General features: G+C 44.4%; 1 protein-coding gene across 1 annotated transcript in view; it reads left to right on the forward strand.

Annotated features, from left to right (window-relative positions):
* Positions 1-429: 429 nt before the first annotated feature.
* CHSY1 (chondroitin sulfate synthase 1) overlaps positions 430-21,101 on the forward strand; it is a 72,793-nt gene continuing 52,121 nt past the window's right edge. Inside the window, exons 1-2 of the mRNA XM_032175552.2 lie at positions 430-791; positions 16,425-16,920. Coding sequence (XP_032031443.1) covers positions 472-791; positions 16,425-16,920 — 816 coding nt within the window. The 5' untranslated portion in view covers positions 430-471. The remainder of the gene's footprint in view (positions 792-16,424; positions 16,921-21,101) is intronic.

Raw genomic sequence — 21,101 nt, forward strand, 5'->3', positions numbered from 1 at the left:
GTGAACCGCCCCTCATTCACTTTTGCGCCAATCGCGCGGCGCGGACGGATCCCGAGAGGGGCCACGGTTCGCCGCCGGCGGGGCCGCCTCATAACGCGCTGTGCGTGACGTGAGGGGCTCCTGTGGCGATGGCGAGCTGAGCCGGAGGATGTGCAGCGGCGGCGCCGGCCACGAATGCCCGAACCAGCCGGGGAGGGGGGGGGGGGCCCCAGTGGTGGATCGGTGCCGTGGGTTCCCGGCCCCGGTCGAAGGAGGCCGCCGCCGCCGCCGCCACCTCACGCCGCAGCCGCCGCCAGGGGCCCGGATGGTCCCTTTAAAGAGCAGGGGGGGGGGGGGTGGAACAAAGGCCGGGGGGAAGGCGGGGTCGGATGGGGGGGGGCCCGGGGGGGGTGCCGGCCGGGGAACCTCGGGGTAGGGGGTGGCGGCTGAGGGCGCGCGGAGGCTGCGGCCGGGCGGGCGGAGGGGCAAGGCATGGCCGCGCGGGGTCGGCGCGCCTGGCTCAGCGTGCTGCTCGGGCTCGTCCTGGGCTTCGTGCTGGCGTCGCGGCTCGTCCTGCCCCGAGCTTCCGAGCTGAAGCGAGCGGGCCCGCGGCGCCGCGCCAGCCCCGAGGGCTGCAGGTCCGGGCAGGCGGCGGCTTCCCAGGCCGGCGGGGCGCGCGGCGATGCGCGCGGGGCGCAGCTGTGGCCGCCCGGCTCGGACCCGGAGGGCGGCCCGCGCGACAGGAACTTTCTCTTCGTGGGAGTCATGACCGCCCAGAAATACCTGCAGACCCGCGCTGTGGCCGCCTACAGGTGAGCCCCTGCTCCCCGGGCACCGCCTCCTGCGTCCGGCATCCCGGCGGCTGGCATCCCGGGTCCTCTCCTGGCTCTCGCCTCCGCCCGCTTCCTAGGCCCTTCCCGGGCTTCCGGTGGGATCGGGTTGCCTCTCGGGAGATGCCGGGCCGAGGGAGAAAAGGTCAGAGGCGGGATGGTGAGCGCAGCGCTCGAGATCATGGCCTTTGGGGTCAGATGGACCAGTGTGGCCTCGCTGGGTGTGCCTCTCACCTTGATTAAGGCACTTAGCTTTACAAATCGAAGCTTCTCGCTAAAAGGGCTCGACAGATCGGGTCTCCCTCATAATGTTGGAGAACTCAGCACAGTACCTGATAGTGGAGGCAGTTGGGGCTGATATTGGATTCCCTAAAATGTGCACCTTTGTCCTTGCAAAGCTAGAGCCCGTGTACGTTAATCTAGTTCTAGAACCTTTCCACATCATACTCTGACATTTCGCAGTTGGAGGCACTCCTATAAATGAAAGAGAATGCCCGCAGCACATTGGACCACACCAGTCTGTTGAGTAAAGAGAGAGAGAACCTTGGGGAAAAGCAGTTCTTGGCCCTTGGTAGATTCAGTGGAAAACTGCATTCTGGTGTTAATTAGTTCAGCTTGGTGGTGTATGCATGTTATCCAGTAACTAGGCTCTAGTTGGCCAAATGAGTCATAAAAGCAGCTGGAATCGTGTTCAGGTTTAACAAAGGGATTAGCCAATGTAGTCTTTAGAAGGGAGATGGTTTTGGAATGGCTGGCATGGTTAGAATCAGATTTGTATTGGAGTGAATTTGAAGTTGGAGAGGGTTGTAGACTCAATAAAGGGATTCGATGGAAACCCTGTATGTGTGAAGTATAGAAACACTTACTATATGGATAAAGTTTGGGTCTTATCCAGCCACAGAGCAAACCCACGTGGGGAATGGTTTTAGAGCATCAATGGTCTGGGAATGAAATTTCAGAGCAGCCAGTGCTGAGCCAGGCTAAGCTGGTTGCTGTTTGTTCTTATAACCAATACCTTTACACTTCAGTTTTTAAATGCAGTCTTGGTCAGATTTTTCAGGCCCTAGATGTTGTGAGGGGAAAAGCATATATGGTCTTCCCTTGCCTTTAAGGGAGAAAGAAAAGGACTGAGAAAGGTGAAAGTGGTCTTCAGTGACCGCCCCTTGAATAGCTTGATCCCCATTCCTGCACATTTCCTTTAGGGTCCTGCTTAAGTCCAGAGCCCACATTCCGCCAGGAAGGGTCCTGAGTGGCTTGAAAAGTTTAGAATGCAGGTATTGTAAATACAGACTAATGCAGGCCGGGCGCTGTGACTCACGCCTGTAATCCTAGCACTTTCGGAGGCCGAGGCGGGCGGATCGCCTGAGGTCAGGAGTTCGACACCAGTCTGACCAATATGGTGAAACCCCGTCTGTACTCAAGAGCACAAAAATTAGCCGGGCGTGGTGGTGTGCACCTGTAGTCCCAGCCAGTCAGGAGGCTGAGGCAGGAGAATCGCTTGAACCCAGGAGGCGGAGGTTGCAGTGAGCCAAGATCATGCCACTGCACTCCAGCCTGGGCTACAGAGCGAGACTCCATCTCAAAAAAAATGAATAAATAAAAAAATATCGATTGATCGATAGATAGATAGAGATACATAGACTAATGCAGCGATTTGGGAACCAGCAGATCAGGATTCTCACCCAGATCTACTTTGCATTACCTGAGGTTTTATGGGATTTTTTTTTTGACCAGAGAAACAGCCGCATCAGAAATCGAGGATGAGCCATATAAATTATTTACAGCATGGTGTTGAAAGTAAATCCACATGACTCTAGTGTGGTGATAGACCATGTGAAATCACAGTTTTGGGGACAGTTACCAAACTAGTTAGTACAAATAGTAAATTAGGTGACTCCCTTATCTCCCCCATGCCCCCTGAACAAATGCATTTTCATGGTTACGGTATCAATATATTCAAATCAGTGGGGGGCCTAATGCACCAGCAATACTCACAAAATGTAATTCAGGCCGGGCGCGGTGGCTAACGCCTGTAATCCCAGCAGTTTGGGAGGCTGAGGCGGGCGGATCACGAGGTCAGGAGATCGAGACCATCCTGGCTAACACGGTGAAACTCCGTCTCTACTAAAAATACAAAAAAATAGCCGGGCGTGGTGGCGGGCGCCTGTAGTCCCAGCTACTTGGGAGGCTGAGGCAGGAGAATGGTGTAAACCCAGGAGGCGGAGGTTGCTGTGAGCCGAGATTGCGCCACTGCACTCCAACCTGGGGGGCAGAGCGAGACTCCGTCTCAAAAAAAAAAAAAAAAAAAAAAAAAGAAAAAGAAAATGTAATGCAAACTAGAGCTACTGTTTCACACTTGGAGATGTTTCCCAAACTCGAGCTTAACGCTCTTACTTTTGGCCTCCTTTCCACATCTCTTCCCTCATCTTTTTCTGGATGTAAGATTTAATCTCATTGTTTATTTATTTTTATTTTTTTCAGGTAGTTAGGGGAAAGCAGAAACAAGTTTGCCCCCAGGCCAGGTTCTCCCTTTATTTTGACACCTCTGCCTTTCTGAGAAAGGAAAACGCCTACCAGGAGATAGTGTCCAGCTAGTGTCACTTGTCACTCCAGCTTTCTCACATAAATTTCCTTTTCTCTCTCAGATCTTAAGAAGTCAGAGTGCGTGGATCCTGGAGGTGGACCTGCCCTGCCTGTTAGGGTCCTTTGCCTCTCGCCTGCCAACCCTGTGTTTAGACTGACTGCAGGAGTTGGCACAAGACGAGTTTAGCCTTAAGGCTAAAAGTTAAGGAACTTTTGGGGAAGGCCTCAATTGGGATGGAGGTTACAGGGTATAACATATGATTACAGTTTTACTGTGCTCTGCAGCCCAGGCCGAAAGTCCGCAGTGAGCTCTTAAGTTGGAAATTCCATGCGCAGTTCAGTATAAAAGCAAGCTTGACTCTTCTAGCACAAAGCAGAACTCAGGTTTGGAAATCGATGTGCTGAGCCTTACATTTCTCCTGAAAGATAGATTCATTCTTTATCTTAAAGAAAACTCTAGTTTTGTTTTTTAAGAAAAACAAACAACTGATGTTTGGCTTATAGATGAAGGAGATGCCAGCACTTTCAGTAAGATGATACTTTGGTGTAGAATACTGAAAATGTCAGAATTTAGGTCTAGGGACTAGTAGCTAGCAACCTCTTCATTCCAACAACTCTGAGATCCAGAAAGGGGCTAAAAAAGCTTTTGAAAATCCAAGGAGATACGCCCGTCCATACCAAAGGCACTGCACTTTGATGATAGAACATCTCCATCATTACACATTTTTACTTTCTAGACCTGCCGTCTGCTTGAGGGGTGGATGGGGGCCACCAAAATATAGCACGGCAGTGACAGCTGATAGCAGACAAGAAACAGATTTTTCAAAGCAGGCGAGACAAAACTCAAAATGTAGCAGGTGAGAGACCAGCCAGGGCTGACCTTTGGAGGCCCTGAGTGACACAGTAGCTGTTAATAGGAGTCATCCTGATTCATTACTTAGGATCCATTTCTTTGTAAAGCATATGCATGCATGGCCCGTCTGGGCCCCGACCCTGAGTCCTGGGGGACACTGCAATACACGGCTTGCTGTCATGTTCTTTAGTCAGAGGGACAGCGCTAAAAAGAGGGTTTCTGCTAGTCATGGGTGCTGTAGAGAAAACAGAACAGGGTTGCGGCGGGGCAGGTGTGTCCTCTCTGTGTTAGGTGATTAGGGAAGAGTTTGGAGAGAGTGGCATTTGGACTGAGATCTGATCATGAAGAGCCAGTTGTGTGAATATCATTGATGAGCATCAGGGCCAAGGAAGCACTGGGAAGTCCCAAGGCAGGGACCGGCTTGGAAAGGAACACCAAGAAGGCCAATAAAAGAAAAGGAAGGGGCTTGCTAGTATCCAGTCTTGTAAAGTTTCATTCTAAGTGAATTAGAAAGCCACTGGAGGGTTTATGCAGGAAAAGGAGGTGAGTAGCTGGGGTTCTGTAAATTAACACATAAAATAATTTATTTTGACTCATCTGCAAATTTGTATTCTAGGTAATTTTGCTTTAAAATGGTACTGTGATTCCTCTGAAGTCATTTATTATGGGAATTAAGGACAGCTTGTCAGAACCTCTGGGTTTCTTGTGTCTTGTGTTACCAGCTGCAATTCATATTTTTACCATATTTAAATGTTTTCTTCTTAGTTGTGTTCTGTGATATATGGAAGGGAAATGTTGATGTAGTTCAGTCTATGTCTTTCCCTTTCTGATTTTAGTTTCCTCTACCCCAGGTTCACAGTTACTGCCCTGGAGAGATTTTTAAAGATAACATTTCCCTCCTAATTCTAGAAAGGGTAGAAATCATCTCAACTTTATTTTTTCCCCCAAATAGTATGTGGTCGCAGCACCACGTACCGTTGACTAAGTTCTCATTTCCCTACCAATTTGAAATGCCATCTTCATCATGCTCAGAATTCTTGGGTATGTTTCTGGACTTCGTGTTTCGTTCCATTGATCTTTTTGTCTATTCTTGTGCCAGTACCACCCATTGGAATTATTGGAGGTTGAATAATATTTTAATATCCGGTGGACAAGTTCCCCTTTGTTATTCATCTGCTTCAAACGTTTCTTGGCTACACTTACCTTTTCTTGCTGAGAGAGTTTTTATGCTATTTAGATTTTTTTTTAATCAACATTTTGATAAAAAGAAAAAGCCACACATATTTTGCTTATTCGTCCATTTTTATGCCCAGAACCTTGAGCTAATCCAACACCTTTTGTTTGTTTTGGTTCTTACCCTCTCTGGGCTGAAGATGGGGAATAGTTTTGTTCTTTTTTATGTTGTCAGAAGAAAGAGGTGGATGGTTTCCCTTCTGTGCACCAAGATTGAACAAGGGCACCATTAAAGATTAGCATCAGTCTGTAGGGGACTGTGGGAAGAAAGTTTGAGAAGCATTACCTTGAGATATAGGAATCTTATATCAAGATACTGTTATCAGTTAATGATCTCTTCCTAATGCTTTAAATGAAGACGGACTGTTCCTTTACCAACCTTAATGAGATCCTCCTACCTTATAAATCTGAATTCGTTTCCTTATTTCTTGAGCTGAGTAAACCACGTTTATCTTGAAACAGTTCAGGGCAGTCCTCACTTTCTTAGGTAGAATTCAACTTGGCAAACATTTATACGGAAGGCTTTTCCATATAAAATCCAAATAATCAACCTGTAAGTGAACTTTTGGAGCGCCAAGTCGTTTCAGAGTATGAATTTCCTGTAGGAGACTAGGGAACAATGTGGCTCTGAAAATGAGTGTAGTTTTTTATGTCATGGTTCAAGATCTTGATACCCTCAAACAGAATATTCCAGGGATAGCTATGGCTGTCAGTAGGGGGTTGTGCATGACTGTTTTCATTGCATCGGCAGCTTCACTTTCCCCTGTCCATGAACTAAGCTGCTGTTTATTAACAGTAGATTGCTAATACAGGGCCCTAGTCTCTGCAGAGTTCATAGTCTCAGAAGGAAACGAGTGACGGTATTGGTTGATGAGGCTGTCAAGGGGCCCGAACTAATCACTGTGGGGGAACAGAAGAAGGAGGCTTACACCCAGTGGGTGAATGGATCAAGAAATGCCTCACCCACACTCCCACCCTTTTTTTACCCACTAGCTGAGTCTTGGAAGATGAAGAGGTGTTTTTGAGGCAGAGACAACTACAGGTTTTCTACAACATGATATGGCAGGAATTAGTGAATGAACGATGGGAAAGGCCAGCTCCTTGGGGCTGGGTGTAGGCTGTGGGTGGTAGAGTGGTGGGCAGGGACATGGAGGGAAGGTCTGCGCCCCACGCTCTATGTGGTTACTCTCCAGATCTATTGGTGACATTTCAGCAGGACAGTAGCCTGATGGGATGTGTGTTTTGGAAGATCAGCCCAGCGGTATTGCTACTGCAGAGGGTGGCTAGAGTTGGTCAAGTACCGGTACCTAGCTAGAGTTGGACAGGACCGGTACCTGTTGAGGGACACTTGGGTAGCATTTATCAAGAAGTCTAAAAGACAGCTCTCTTGAGGTCTAGCAATTCCTCTAGAATTTTTTCCAGAGGAATTTTAAAGGTGTGCTTAAATGTGTACATGTGAAGTGGAAATTTCAGGTATCTTAGGTGTCCTGCTTTAGGAGATAAGGACCAAAATTGACTAACTGATTCATCGTACTGTGGTCTGCATCTCTAACAATTAAAAATGGTGTGGCTGAAATACTTTTATTGACATGAAGAGAGGTTCAGAATATACTTAAGTGAAAGTAAGCTGTAAAATGGTGTGGCCAGTACAAAGCCCTTTGTGTTTAAAGTAAAACGAAAGTGTATGTTCGTGTAGCATAGGAAAGGAAACATAAAAGGAGGTACTCACTGTGATGCCAAATGATCTTTTATATTCTTCTTAGCACTTTTCTATATATTCTAGTTTTCCTACAGTAAGCAGTTATTTTGTAATAAAGCTACAGTAAAACCACAAAAAGATGTCAGCTCTAAGAGAAACCGCATTCCATTTTGAGCACGTTAGGCTGCTGGTGTGGAGGTCCGCTAGGCACAGAGCTGCAGCCCATTCTTGTTTCAGTCAGTTACCATTAATTCTGTCCTGAAGTGACAGAATTAGTTTAGCGCACATTTACTTGGTTAGTGTAACGACTGTTTTCCTCAGTTACTGTAACTTCACGCTTCCAGGTGATACTAGGAAGAATCTGCTGGCAGCATTTTCAATGCAGGGGCCCCAGCTTTTGTATCTTAATGTAAATACTCAGTGCTTCCACCTGTTGTTGATGCCTTTTTGGCTTCTGGTTCCAGATGGCATTGGGGGAACAAGAAAAGCTAGCTACAGTTTACAAGTATACAAGCTGTCTATCTTCTCACCTGAATTCAGTGTCGTCTCTGAAGCGTTTATAGCTACAGCATCTATTCTGTTTTCTGTGTTTTTTTTTTTTTTTGAGACGGAGTCTCGCTTTGTCGCCCAGGCTGGAGTGCAGTGGTGTGATCTCCGCTCACTGCAAGCTCCGCCTCCCGGGTTCACGCCATTCTCTTGCCTCAGCCTCCCGAGTAGCTGGGACTACAGCCGCCCGCCACTACACCCAGCTAATTTTTTTTGTATTTTTAGTAGAGATGGGGTTTCACCGTGTTAGCCAGGATGGTCTCAATCTCCTGAACTCGTGACCCGTCCGCCTCAGCCTCCCGAAGTGCTGGGATTACAGGCGTGAGCCACCGCGCCCGGCTGCTACAGCATTTATTCTATAGACAAGTACATTTTCTGGATGGTTAAAAGTAAGGTACCGTCTACTCTGATTTGGTGTCAAGTTGGTGCTTGTGAACCAGAAGCCTGAGGATTATTGACAGTGTAGGTGTTGAGGCCATTGAAGTTGTGGTTTTCTAGGTGGACCATAGGCGCAAAGGCTGTTATACTTTGCTTGGTGTGTTTCTGATGGTAGTGTCTGCAGATAATTGGGCAAAATTTAGAGTAGCACACGGATCCAGACACAGAATGTGGCCTCAGAAGCTAACGTTGGAATCAAGTTTTCTGGCCTTCAGTTAAATCTAGCCCAAGCACTGCAAAGTTGTCCTTGACCGGCAGGTTTTGTCCAGGTTTTCAAGTCGCCAAGCCATGCATACTGAGAGTGGGTCTGAAAGTGGTTGAAGTGTGTGTAAGGCTGGTCTCCTTATCCACGATGACTGTTTGTCCAGCCTTAGCAGTGTCCGTGAGACTGGAAAAGTGATGTGGGTGATCACCTGGGAGGCGCGTGTGTGGGATGGAAAGCCAGTGTGGAGGCTGTAGGGCTAGGGTGGCTGGTGACCGTGGTTAGGTGGGCTTCATACAGGGCAGTGCCTCAGTCCAGGAAGACGGTGATTTGCAAAGTGATTGGCCAGAATAAGTTCAGGGTGGTTTAATTGTTTGCGTTAAACAATGCTGATTTTTGGTTCATGTGGATCATTAAGAATTAGTCGCATATTTATACTTTTAAGGGTACAGCAGCGATATGCAAATTATATAAAGTAGCTCTCCAACACTTTCAAGCTTTGGAAATGTCTCATGAGATCAGAATTTGTCTTCTCTCATTTACACTCCAAATTTTAATTCTTATGTTTCAAAAGTGGCCTATTTGTGGTTTCTGTTCCCATTGTTTGCTGTGAACCTGGGCTCACAGGGCAGGCTTCTCGTAGCTCTTAATACCTTGGAAGGCCATCTGGGCTTGTGCCCAGGCCATTGTCGAAGTGGGAAGCTGTAATCCACCCTGCCAACAGCTTAATTAAGAAAAAAGGGCTCTTCACTGCTTGCTTTCCCCTCAAGTCTGTTTTTCAGGATGGACAGTAAGGAGTGTAATTTGGTTTTTCTTTTAAAATAATCTTCCCACCATTCACAACCTCTGTTCTATTTTCCCACCTCCTTTCAAAAAGGACTTGAGATTGGACAGGTCATAAGGACGTGCACGATGAGACAGTTAAAGGTTTTGAAAGAGGAAACCACATACCCGGAAACCACATGCACAGAAGTGGGAAACTGCAGCTGAATGCATTTGCTGCAGAGCTCTTGGGACCAAGGCAGAAGACGGAGATGAGGGATTGCACAGTCTTTGCAACACCCTGCCATGGGGGGTTCCTTCCAGCCGAGGCGAGGTCCCTGGCATCACTTGGTGGCCTTGAAAGACCTCTGCCTTTTCTCGAGGCTGTGGCTCTGACTGGCAGCACAGTCGTGGCTTCCGTGGCCTCTTTTTGGAGGATGAACTTGGACTGCTGCTCCGTCACCCTGTGCTTCCTGTAAGGATGCCTCCATCATTGACCTCGGGAGAAGTTTCCCTCAGACCTTAGTATCTGAAAGAGTTTCCACACTTAACCCTGAACAGTAGGACACAGTCTCATGACTTCTCATGGCTGCCTGCTGAATAGTTTGTAGCTGAATTTGGGCCCACCACTAGCAAATCCATAGGTCACATGACGGCAGGTAGGTCTCAGCACATGAGCACTTTGCAGTTGAAGTGGTGACTCCTGAGAGTGCTCTCACTGAGTCAGGGTTTGCCCCGGGCAGGGCAGCCCCCACCAGGATTTGCCTTTTGTTCGTTGCTTAAGAGTTTTCTACTCTTACTTTTCTTTGGTCTCCTTTTCTTGCTGATTTTTCTCATCCTGTATGCATTTTGGTTAAGTTGTAAATCCCTTCTGTAACAGGGGAGAATGCAAATACAGCTGGCCCTGTTATCTGCTACATCTGTGGATTCCACCATCCATGGATTGAAAATATTTGGGGGGAAAAACAATAAAAAATAACACAATAATACAAATAATACAAATAAATACAATATAGTATAACGACTATTTACATAACATTTACACTGTATTAGGTATTACAAGTAATCTAGAGATGATTTAAAGTATACAGGAGGATATGTGAAGGTTTAAGCAAATACTGCACCATATTATATCAGGGACTTCAGCATCTGTGGATTTTGGGGTCCTGGGATCATTGCCTCTTGGATACTAAGGAACAGCTGTATATACACTTAATTCCTATTATCCATCAGTTCTACACAGAGAAAAACCCATATCCTCCCTTCTTTAACTTCCAAGATGATTTTATCATGAGTCCTTTCAAACTTACTGCCATGTATCCATCAGACAGCACACGTAATAGTGATTTTGGGGAACTCACAGAAAATCTCCCCACCTTTTTAATGGTAAATAGTAGAATAACTATTAAAGCTTAAAAATCACAATCGAAACGACTCAGTCTTACTCCATTTTTCTTTCAGTTTTTCTTGTTGGATAAAATAATGTTTTATTACGAAAGTAAAAATTCTCTGTTGTTACATGTTTTGATTTCTTTGGTTGCTTGTTAGCCTCAAAGCTTTTGCCCAGTTAAAACTTTTTTTCTAACCCTAAATATACCTGTTGCAGAAAACTTAGAAAATTTAGAAAACACAAAGAAGACTATTGGCCGGGCGCGATGCCTTCTGCCTGTAATCCCAGCACTTTGGGAGGCTGAGGCGGGCGGATCACAAGGTCAGGAGTTGGAGACCAGCCTGACCAACATGGTGAAACCCTGTCTTGACTATAAGTACAAAAATTAGCTGGGCGTGGTGGCAGGTGCCTGTAATCCCAGCTACTTGGGAGGCTGAGGCAGGAGAATCGTTTGAACCCGGGAGACGGAGGTTGCAGTGAAATCACACCATTGCACTCTAGCCTTGGTGACAGGGCCAGACTCCGTCTCAGAAAACAAAAAAAAAGACTATTAAATCCTTTCTGGTTTTCCCATCCAAAAATAACCACGGTGAATACTTTGAGGGCGGAGTTGCACGTTATTTTATTTTTGTATATGTACTTTTGTTCCCTTGGTAAGCCACATCACAAGTATATACTGTTGCCTGCTTTTTAAACTTACCCGTATATTATGAGTATTTACCGAGGACAAGAGTCATGCTATAGATGCAGTTTTGTACAGAAGTGTATTTTATGTAGTTTTTCTTAAAACGACACTGAATAGAAACGGAGACTGTGATATTAACCCATTTATGCCTAGAGTTCCACTATTGGAACGCTAAGCTTGTGGGAGTTATTTATATCCTGCTCAGGGTCATCACTAAGGTCTGATTTTTTTCCACACACAAAAATCGCAACCTCCAACGTAAATGGGTTAAGTCCTAACCAGCAAAGGCATTCCTTAGCTAAGCTAATATTGGTCCAGCTGAATTACTTAACTGTGATTTAACTCAGTGTAGGAATAGCGTTTAGAAACCTAGAGTGATGGAAGATTCACTTGGCACTCTCAAGTTTCAGCTGTCTTATCTGGGCTTGAGCAAGAGTTGGATATCAGTTCGTTGAAAATGAGCTTTTTCTGGCAAGGGCTCTGCAAACGTTTTGTTGTTTCAATTAAGTGAGAGTTCTTTGCTCCTGGTAGCAAATGTGTTGATGGCAAAGCTGACGTTTGCTTATGAAAATGAAGGAACTGGACCTGTTGATATTGCAGAAGAGGGGACAGCTTGTTTCTTCGGGAGCATTCCCTTCAATTATTTGAAATTATTAATGCATCCCCTCCTCTTTCCTCAGGATGGCGGTGAATCACGATTTATGTTCCAGAACTTGTTCACTTTGTGGAGCTCTTTAAGTTAAAGGACCCTAATTGAAAAGATTATAATTTCTTAAGATTGGAGGGTTTACAAAGACTTGACATTGAGAGATTTCCCTCAAACCAACCACCAGTCATTTAGAACAGAAAAGGACAACATGAGGTTTTTCCCTGCGTTACCTAAAAAGGAACAGATAATAATTGGGTGGAGTTACCATAAAACTGTAGGGTTGAGGTTAGACTGTTTTTAAAATTAATTGGTTTCTCTTCTTGGGCAAATTACACCGTTTCAGTCATAGTTGAGGCATTAATTGCGTACGTGCTGGTTGTACTGCTGGGGCCTCCTTCACTGTATTCTTCCTGGGGGGACACACGGGAAGCAGGGCCAGACTAAAAGGAAGTTTCATCCTCAGTCTAATAGGAAAGTTTCTGGTGTTCTACAGCAAAAAAACTTGTGAAATTTAAAGTCTTAGACTTCTTTCCGGTAACATTGTCTGAAGTTGATAGTAAAACAGGATTTCAATACATAGCTTGAGGTTCAGGTTTTTAGCCAGAAATGTAAGAAGCATTTTCCACATTACCTTTGCTCCGTGTAGTCCTGAGACTGACTAGTTCACGTGAAGCCCACGCTTTCCTGTCTTCCTTTTCCTTTCACTACCTTATTTGATTTGCAAACTCTTGTCTTCCTTAATAATAAGTCATACTTACACAGTGCCAGGCAGGCTTCTAAGCTCTTTACAGAGAACTCAATTTAACCCTCACAGCAACCCCCGTTTACAGACAAGGAAACTGAGGCACAGAGTAACTTGTCCAAAGTGGAGCTGGGATTCTCACCCCCATGGCCTGATTCCAGAGCCAGCTCTTGACCGCAATGCTGTAGATTGCCTCCTTAGTTGGTTGTTCTTTGAAGGCAGGAATTGTCTCACCCACCCCATCTCCCAAATAACATTATAGTGTTTTAGTATTTTCATGGCTTCCTAGGTTGAAAATTTCTCAAAGATACAAGATAGAAATGATTTCTGACCTTTTGCAAACACATGCGGCACCATTAAGTCACTTATTGTACATGAGTGGGCAGTATTCAATCCACACATTTATTGACCTCTATTATGTGCCAAGCACTGAAATTATTTACATTTTCAAAGAATTGTTGTGACTGCCAAATAAAAAACATTTCTCTATAAAGAGAGCATTATCGGGCTCCTCGACTTGAATGGGGGGTCATTGCACTATAATTTTGTCCTTACTAACTTCCCAAGGCTGGAGGAGTTCTGAGAAGTTATCTCCCCTCCATATGTCACCGCATCAGAAGACTATGTATAGCGTGTCACACATTCACACGTTGTCGCATTTGCAAAAGGACTTGTCCCTTTGTAGGTGGGATTGGTTTTTCTTTAAATTAATTGCTGCATCTCTATGTTTATTCTACATCCTTTTTCTTCAGGAGAATACCCTTTGTGAAGATGAAGTGCAGTACCTAGAACAGTATCTGTTAATAACCGTGGAATGAATGTCTGGGCTGAATTTGGTTTTTTTTGTTGTTGTTCTTTGTTAATGAGTTATTTAAGTGGCGTAAGAATACGGGTCCATTTTAAATCCATGGGCACTAAGGGAAAACATTAACAACACCATCTTGTATCCATTCTGTGATTTTGACATCTCAGAAATTAGGATGCATTTTATGGGATTATGATTGGCAGTATTTTTTAAATTTGTTGATAGATAAAACAATGGTGCATCTTCCAGTTAACATCCTAAATTTGATGAAAAAAGGTATATATTTAATCCTTGCACTTGTTGAGAGGCGTATTGGCAGAAAGTTGAATTCCGTTGAATTTTGCCTCTACTTGAAAGAGATACATTCGAAGTTGTTTTGTATTCCTCATATTTGGGTTTGGAAGAGAAATAAAAGCCAGTCATTTGTTTTCTAAGTACTTCATTGTAAGTTCTTTTTAAAATTACAAAAGTAAAATATTTAGAATCTCAGTTTTACAAGATGAAAAAAGTTCTGGAAATGGATGGTGGCGATGGTTTCACAACACTCAACGCTGCTGAACTTTACATTTAGAAATGGTTAAGATGATAAGTTTTATGTATATTTTATCACAATTTTAAAAAAAAACAAGTAATATGATACTTATGCAGTTGTCCTTCAATGTAGAGATGCATAGAATAAAAAGTGAAAGTCACCTTTGTCCACACACATTCCAGCTCCTCCCAGTTTTCCTCCTTGTGTACCTCTTCCCCAGAGATTTGTTGTGTATCTTTTCAGATATTTCTCTCCTAAGACTTTCCCTTAAAGATGTGTGGGGGTTTCATTGATCCTTCAAGTAATTTTTCACTATAATAAATACACTTGTAACAGGTAAAATAAAAAATATTTGAGAGAACATCATTTGATAACTGCTTTTTTGATTTTAGGATTAAATTTACTATTTTATTTATTCTCCATGATACATTTTTCTTGGAAGTAGTCTGTATAAATGAATTATTGTAGCCAAACAACTTTAGATCTTAATACAGAATGTGAAGAAAGTAGTTGGGAAAGTGCGACACGATAGCCTTAAATTAGCTGCTCAGCAGAAGCAGCCTTTATGTGGTTTCCTTGCAGTTGACCACTCATCTTCCCTCTGTTGATGGGCAACCGTTGTCTCTTAAACCCGGGTCTGGGCTGCTGCAGTAGTTTACTCAGTGGCCTTCCTGTGTCCACTCTGGCTTCCTTCGGCCCTCGTCTCCATTCCTAGGGAGTTCAAAATGTGTGAGCCTTAATCTTGTCTTCTGCCACATTCCCTCTAGAGGTTTCCTGTGGCTCTTGCATCATAGAGGCCTGCATCTCTAGTGTACTCTGCCAAGCCCTGCACATTTGCCTCTGGTTTTTTTTTTTTTTGAGATGGAGTCTTGCTCTTTTGTCCAGGCTGGAGTGCAGTGGTGCGATCTCGGCTCGTTGCAACCTCTGCCTCCTGGGTTCAAGCAATTCTCCTGCCTCAGCCTCCTAAGTAGCAGGGATTACAGGCACACGCCACCATGTCCGGCTAAATTTTGTATTTTTTTTTTTTTTTTTTAGTAGAGATAGGGTTTCACCATGTTGGCCAGGCTGGTCTTGAACTCCTGACCTTGTGATCTGCCTGCCTCAGCCTCCCAAAGTGCTGGGATTACAGGCATAAGCCACTGTGCCCGGCCACATTTGCCTCTCTATTAGTCCATTCTCATACTGCTGATAAAGACATACCAAAATAGGTAATTTATAAAGAAACAGAGAGTTTTTTAAAATTATTTTATTTATTTATTTTTTGAGACGGAGTCTCGCTCTGTCGCCCAGGCTGGAGTGCAGTGGCGCAATCTTGGCTCACTGCAAGCTCCGCCTTCCGGGTTCACGCCATTTTCCTGCCTCAGCCTCACGAGTAGCTGGGACTACAGGCGCCCGCCACCAGGCCCACCTAATTTTGTTTTTGTATTTTTAGTAGAGACCGGGTTTCACCGAGTTAGACAGGATGGTCTTGATCTCCTGACCTCATGATCCGCCCGCCTCCCAAAGTGCTGGGATTACAGGCTTGAGCCACCACGCCCGGCCCAGAAACAGAGATTTAATGGACTCACAGTTCCACGTAGCTGAGGAGGCCTCACAATCATGGCAGAAAGTGAAAGGCACGTCTTACTTGGTGGCAGACAAGAGAGAATGAGAGCCAAGCATTTACCCCTTGTAAAACTATGAGATCTCATGAGACTCACTCACGACCATGAGAACCGTGTGGGGGAAGCTGCCCCCGTGATTCACTTACCTTCCTCTGGGTCCCTCCCGCAACATGTGGGAATTGTGGGAGCTGTCATTCAAGATGAGATTTGGGTGGGGACACAGCCAAATGGTATCAGCCTTCTTCCTCGCCTCATGACAGCGCTCTTGTGCCCTGCCTTCCTTGATGTTTACCCTGTTTCAGGGGAAGGCTCCCTGTTTGTTGGTCTACCTCATGTCCTGTGCTCTGCCCTCTGGGAGTACTTCTCTTCGTTCATAATAATATGTACCTTAGTCTCATGGTTCTGGTAAGTGTCTGTCTCTCCTGATGTCCTCTCTGTGAGTTGGGGACCACGTTTTTGTTCACCACCGCATCCCTTTAGCTTAGCACATACTTGGCACTTTGTTCAAAGAAAATTTTTTGAGTGAACCATTTGATTTTGTTTTTTGTTTTATAGAGCTGAGAAGTTTTTAGGTAGGGAGTTGATAGTATCACAAAATTAATCTGTATACCCAGACCTTGGTCCCCTGGCAGTTTGGTTTTCAGCCATGACTAAAACTTAGTTATTCTAGAACAGTTTTAACACTTCTTCATTTTTTGTTGGGGTTCTTTTGAAAATTAATTTAGACTTTGCAATACCCGGTAACCTGGGCTTTCATTAAGAGGAACCAAGCAGGCCAAGTAGCTTTTTATCATTCCATTGAACACAGCGATACAAAATGAGCAGATACGTGAATTCCTGAAAATCAGCTTGGAATAAATGGTTCTCTAACTGATATTTATTTTAATTCCAGAACGTGGTCCAAGACAATTCCTGGGAAAGTTCAGTTCTTCTCAAGTGAGGGTTCTGACACATCTATACCAATTCCAGTAGTGCCACTACGGGGTGTGGACGACTCCTACCCGCCCCAGAAGAAGTCCTTCATGATGCTCAAGTACATGCACGACCACTACTTGGACAAGTATGAATGGTTTATGAGAGCAGATGATGACGTGTACATCAAAGGAGACCGTCTGGAGAACTTCCTGAGGAGTTTGAATAGCAGCGAGCCCCTCTTTCTTGGGCAGACAGGTCTGGGCACCACGGAAGAAATGGGAAAACTGGCCCTCGAGCCTGGTGAGAACTTCTGCATGGGGGGACCTGGCGTGATCATGAGCCGGGAGGTGCTTCGGAGAATGGTGCCGCACATTGGCGAGTGTCTCCGGGAGATGTACACCACCCATGAGGACGTGGAGGTGGGAAGATGTGTCCGGAGGTTTGCGGGGGTGCAGTGTGTCTGGTCTTATGAGGTAAGAACAGAATTCTTCGCCATGGGAAAAACTTAATTTTGTCAGTTTTGTCATTAGTTCTGAGCGTATCATAGGAAACTAGAGCTGATATCCTCTTCAAGGGTTAAAGTTGGTATTATTCTACATTTTTAGCCTTAGATTTAAAAAAAAATTCACTTCCCCTTTATTACCTTTTCTTGGCTTTGAGTGCATATATTCTATACTTTTCTTTCCCCCAGAGAGAGTCTTGCTTTGTCTGCCAGGCTGGAGTGCAGTGGCACGATCTCGGCTTACTGCAACCTCTGCCTCCTGGGTTCAAGCAGTTCTCTTGCCTCAGCCTCCCAAGTAGGTAGGATTACAGGCAGGCGCCACCAGCGCTAGGCTAATTTTTGTATTCTTAGTAGAGACAAGGTTTCACCATGCTGGCCAAGCTGGTCTCGAACTCTTGACCTTGTGATCTGCCTGCCTCAGCCTCCCAAAGTGCTGGGATTACCATCATGAGCCACTGCGCCCGGCTCTTCCATACTTTTGTCCTAATACTTAGTTAATAAATAATGGCATTTGGGGCCTAAAGAAAAGATAATGGGTTGCTGATGGTCACGGTGATATTTTCTTGATTATCCAGAAAATCATCTTGTCTGACTTCTTCTGATTCCACAGATGTAATTGCAAGAATGTAGGATATCTCCCTATTTGTTTTCACAAAGGCCTGGCTCTTCTCATCTGGTCGTAATGACCTACACAGATTACAAACTTCGTGTTTTGAATTTATAAAAGGAATCATGATGTAAAAAAGCCAATAGCATTTGACTTTGCATTTGTTGTGTACCTTGACTTTTCAGATAGTTACTTTAATCTGCGAGTTTACAATATAGTTGTTGCTTTCAGAATACTTGTCACGCAGCTCCTGAGTTACCTGTGACACATAAATGAAATTTGCCGAAGGAAGTCTGCTTGTAGATGTGGACTTTCCTCTGTTGTTACTGCTCCCTTTGCCTGCAGTTTGCAGAATCTGATACCAGTTAATGGTGAAAAAAATTATTTAGGTTGTGTTGTCTTTAGGTTGATAAACTCCTGGCAGTTGTGAGGAGCAGAGGGAATTGCTAGATCTTTTGCCTAAGAAAAAATACACTTTCTAATATGAACTGTTAGCTTTTTTTCTGAACTAATTTTCTAAAGCACGTACTTGAGTGAAAGAGCAGTATTCTTGTCTGTACTTGTCCACCCCCAGACTTGCTTTTAAATGTCTGCTAATCACTTTTATTTTTTTTTTGTTTGAACTTTAGGGAAGTGGACATTTTCAAGCATACCGGAAGTGGTCATGTAATTTTTAATTATAAAGTCACAAAGATACATTTTAAATCCTAAATGTGATCTTGAGTGAACTCTTCAGTCCCTGTGTGCCTTACACTGTCCCCCCAACCCCAGCACATAGGGGATGGCTCACTGGGCCTACGGGATCTCTCTGTTGTCACGGATTTTTGCAGCGAGGAAAGCCGTTTGAGGATTTCACGCTGTTTTAAGCAGAATACAGCTGGCAATATTTCTGCATTTTTCCCCATCCTAATTAAGTAGTTATAACCTTGACATATTTCATTATGGTTAAAATATGTAACACATTGTATATTTTGGAACACTTTCCCCTGACCATCATCTGGGAGAAGCCAACTTTCTTGCTGGAATCATAGAAGACAGACCTTCTTTTGGGAGAGAATTTTTAAAAGTGTATCTCAGTGTGGTCGTGCTGTTACATACTGCTGGACAGACACCAACAGAGCCAGTCTCTTGAGTTTGATCAAGAACTTGGGTTTAGCATTAGTGCCAAGATGCAGTTAGAAAGTGTCATCCTGGGGCTGCAGGGGTGGGAGGCCATTTTGGAGATGGTTTTCTTCTGACATGAGGTAATTACAAAAGGTTTCTGATGGCGTGCGAAGGGGTGCATGGAATGATCCTGTCTGGACACTTGGAGCCCCCTCTTAGGCTTGGTGCATCCTGTCAGTGGCCTCATCAGCTAAAGGGACCTGGTTGGTGAGGAGGCCTCCTCCCTGGCTAGTTCCCTGTCTCCCTGCCTTGGGAGGTGGGTCAGGGACAGCAGCAGCAAGGCTCTCCCTGGGAGTGTGGTTATTGGGCCTGCTGCCGCTCTGCATTTCTTTAAATGCCCTGTGGTGACAGAACTTTGACCGAATGCTGCAGGCTTTTCCTCAGGGGCTTGTGCCACAGGGCCCTCCCACCTGCAGTGCCCAGAGCTCTCTTTTTCTCCTGTGAGCTGCCTTGCCTGTTCTTAGTCTTGGCCCATATTTCTGCTGAAATGTTGTCTGTCTTACGGTTTTGTTGAAGTGCTTTATTCTGGATAGAGTATCTTTTCTCAGACTGTGACTTATCTTTTCACCTTAACTATGGGATTTTTATTGTACACGAATAGTGAATCTAAGTGCAATCTAATGCATCATTCTTTTCCTTTATGGTTTATGCTTTTGTGCCTTAAGAAATTCTTCCCTTCCTTAGGTCACGAATATTTTTTCTCCTGTGTGTTTTCTTGTATGTTTAAAGTGTTCCCTTTCACGTGTAGTTCTTCATTATAATTTTAAGAATTCATCTGTTGGAACACTTGCCATCTTATTAGACCTTTGAGTTCTATTTTTTTTCTTTTTGTTTTTATAAAGTTTTAAGTGCTTCTAACCTAAGTCGTTAACTAGGTTTATCACTGTGTTCACCACTCAGGTAAGATTAATCCTTCGTGTGGATGAGGAACTTTTATTAAACTTCCTGTAAATCTAGTTTCCCCATTAAGGTTCACATTATGGGAAATTATTGAGGTGGAGTCTTATGTTAAAGACAATTATGTTAAGCTTTGGGACTTGGAAGGTACTTATTTTGCCCTGTTATAAGCCTAGCCAGAAGGTATAGTTGTTTTTGGCGAGTAGAAATAATATCTTGGAATAACACTTAGGTAATTAAAATGACTTGTGAGGAACAACTGTCAAAACCAAAGTCTAGATTCATTTCTAAACTTGCTTTGATAATTATTGGTGGTTATTAAATAGCCTTGAGAACTTTGTTTGGAAATAACGTTAAACTCACAAAAAGTCACAGGAGAGTGAGAGTGTAGGCCTTGAGGCTGGAGAAGAGCTGAGAGGAGCTCAGCTCCTGGTTCCCCTTGCCACATGGTGTCAGCAATATTGACTCAACTCAGGTGAGGTTTTTTTGAGAATTATTATTGAAAAATTTGAAATAGGAATTCATTTTATCAAGGCAAATACATGAAAAGCTATACTACTCTTTAGAGGGAACAAAAAGAAAATTGACAAGTAAACCTACTCATTTTGTCTTTAACTTTCGAGCTGACGTGTACTATACGTATGGAAAAGTGCATGGGTCATAAGCGTAGAGCTCAGTGGATTTTCACAGACTGCACGCAGGCAACCAGTAGATCTTTCTTTTATTATTTTCTCATATTTCACTGGGGTGAGGGTGTAGACAGTAATCATTATTAATGAAATGTGGAGATAGGCAAAGGTGGATTTGACAACTTTAAAATGTTAATTGTTTTTAACAGCCAACACTGTCGCGTGGCTCAAAATTCAGAAGTGCAAAGGGCTTATAGCAACACGTCTTCCTTCCTCTGCCTCCAGCCCCTGGGCTTCCACTGTGAATTAGCCACCACGGTGCCTCAGGTTTCCTGTGTATCGTATTGTATACAAACAAGTTTCTACGCCTCTCCCCATTTACATGAATGGTAGCGTAATACTTACTATCTATGTCTTGGAAGATTTCCCATTTGGTAAATAAAAGAACTTCGTCTTTTTGATGGACATTCAGGCTATTTCCAGTTCTTTCAGCAGTGTTTCTAGGCAGTCATTGAGCCCAAGCCTCCTCAGCCTTTTTCAGATCGTGACATTGACTCAATTCACTCACGCTGAGGAGCCTGTCTCCACGGGCTGCTGTTACCCCAATCCCTAGCTCCTGTCGCCTCCACCACACCCCTACAGCCCCATACCACTCTAGACCTGGAAGGATTGTTATCTGGGCACACGTGGAACTTGTTCGTGTTACGCCCGCACACCAAAATATACCAGCTATGAAGCTCTGAGTTAGCCAGTAAGTACTTGTTAAGGGTTCATTAATGAGCCCAGAACTGCCCTCCGAATTGGTAGGGAAATTGCAAAAGATTGAAACATGAATGGCCGCCTTTTTCTCCCTCA

Source organism: Hylobates moloch, unplaced genomic scaffold (genome assembly GCF_009828535.3).
Source record: "Hylobates moloch isolate HMO894 unplaced genomic scaffold, HMol_V3 SCAFFOLD_14, whole genome shotgun sequence".
NCBI classification, from domain to species: Eukaryota; Metazoa; Chordata; class Mammalia; order Primates; family Hylobatidae; genus Hylobates; species Hylobates moloch.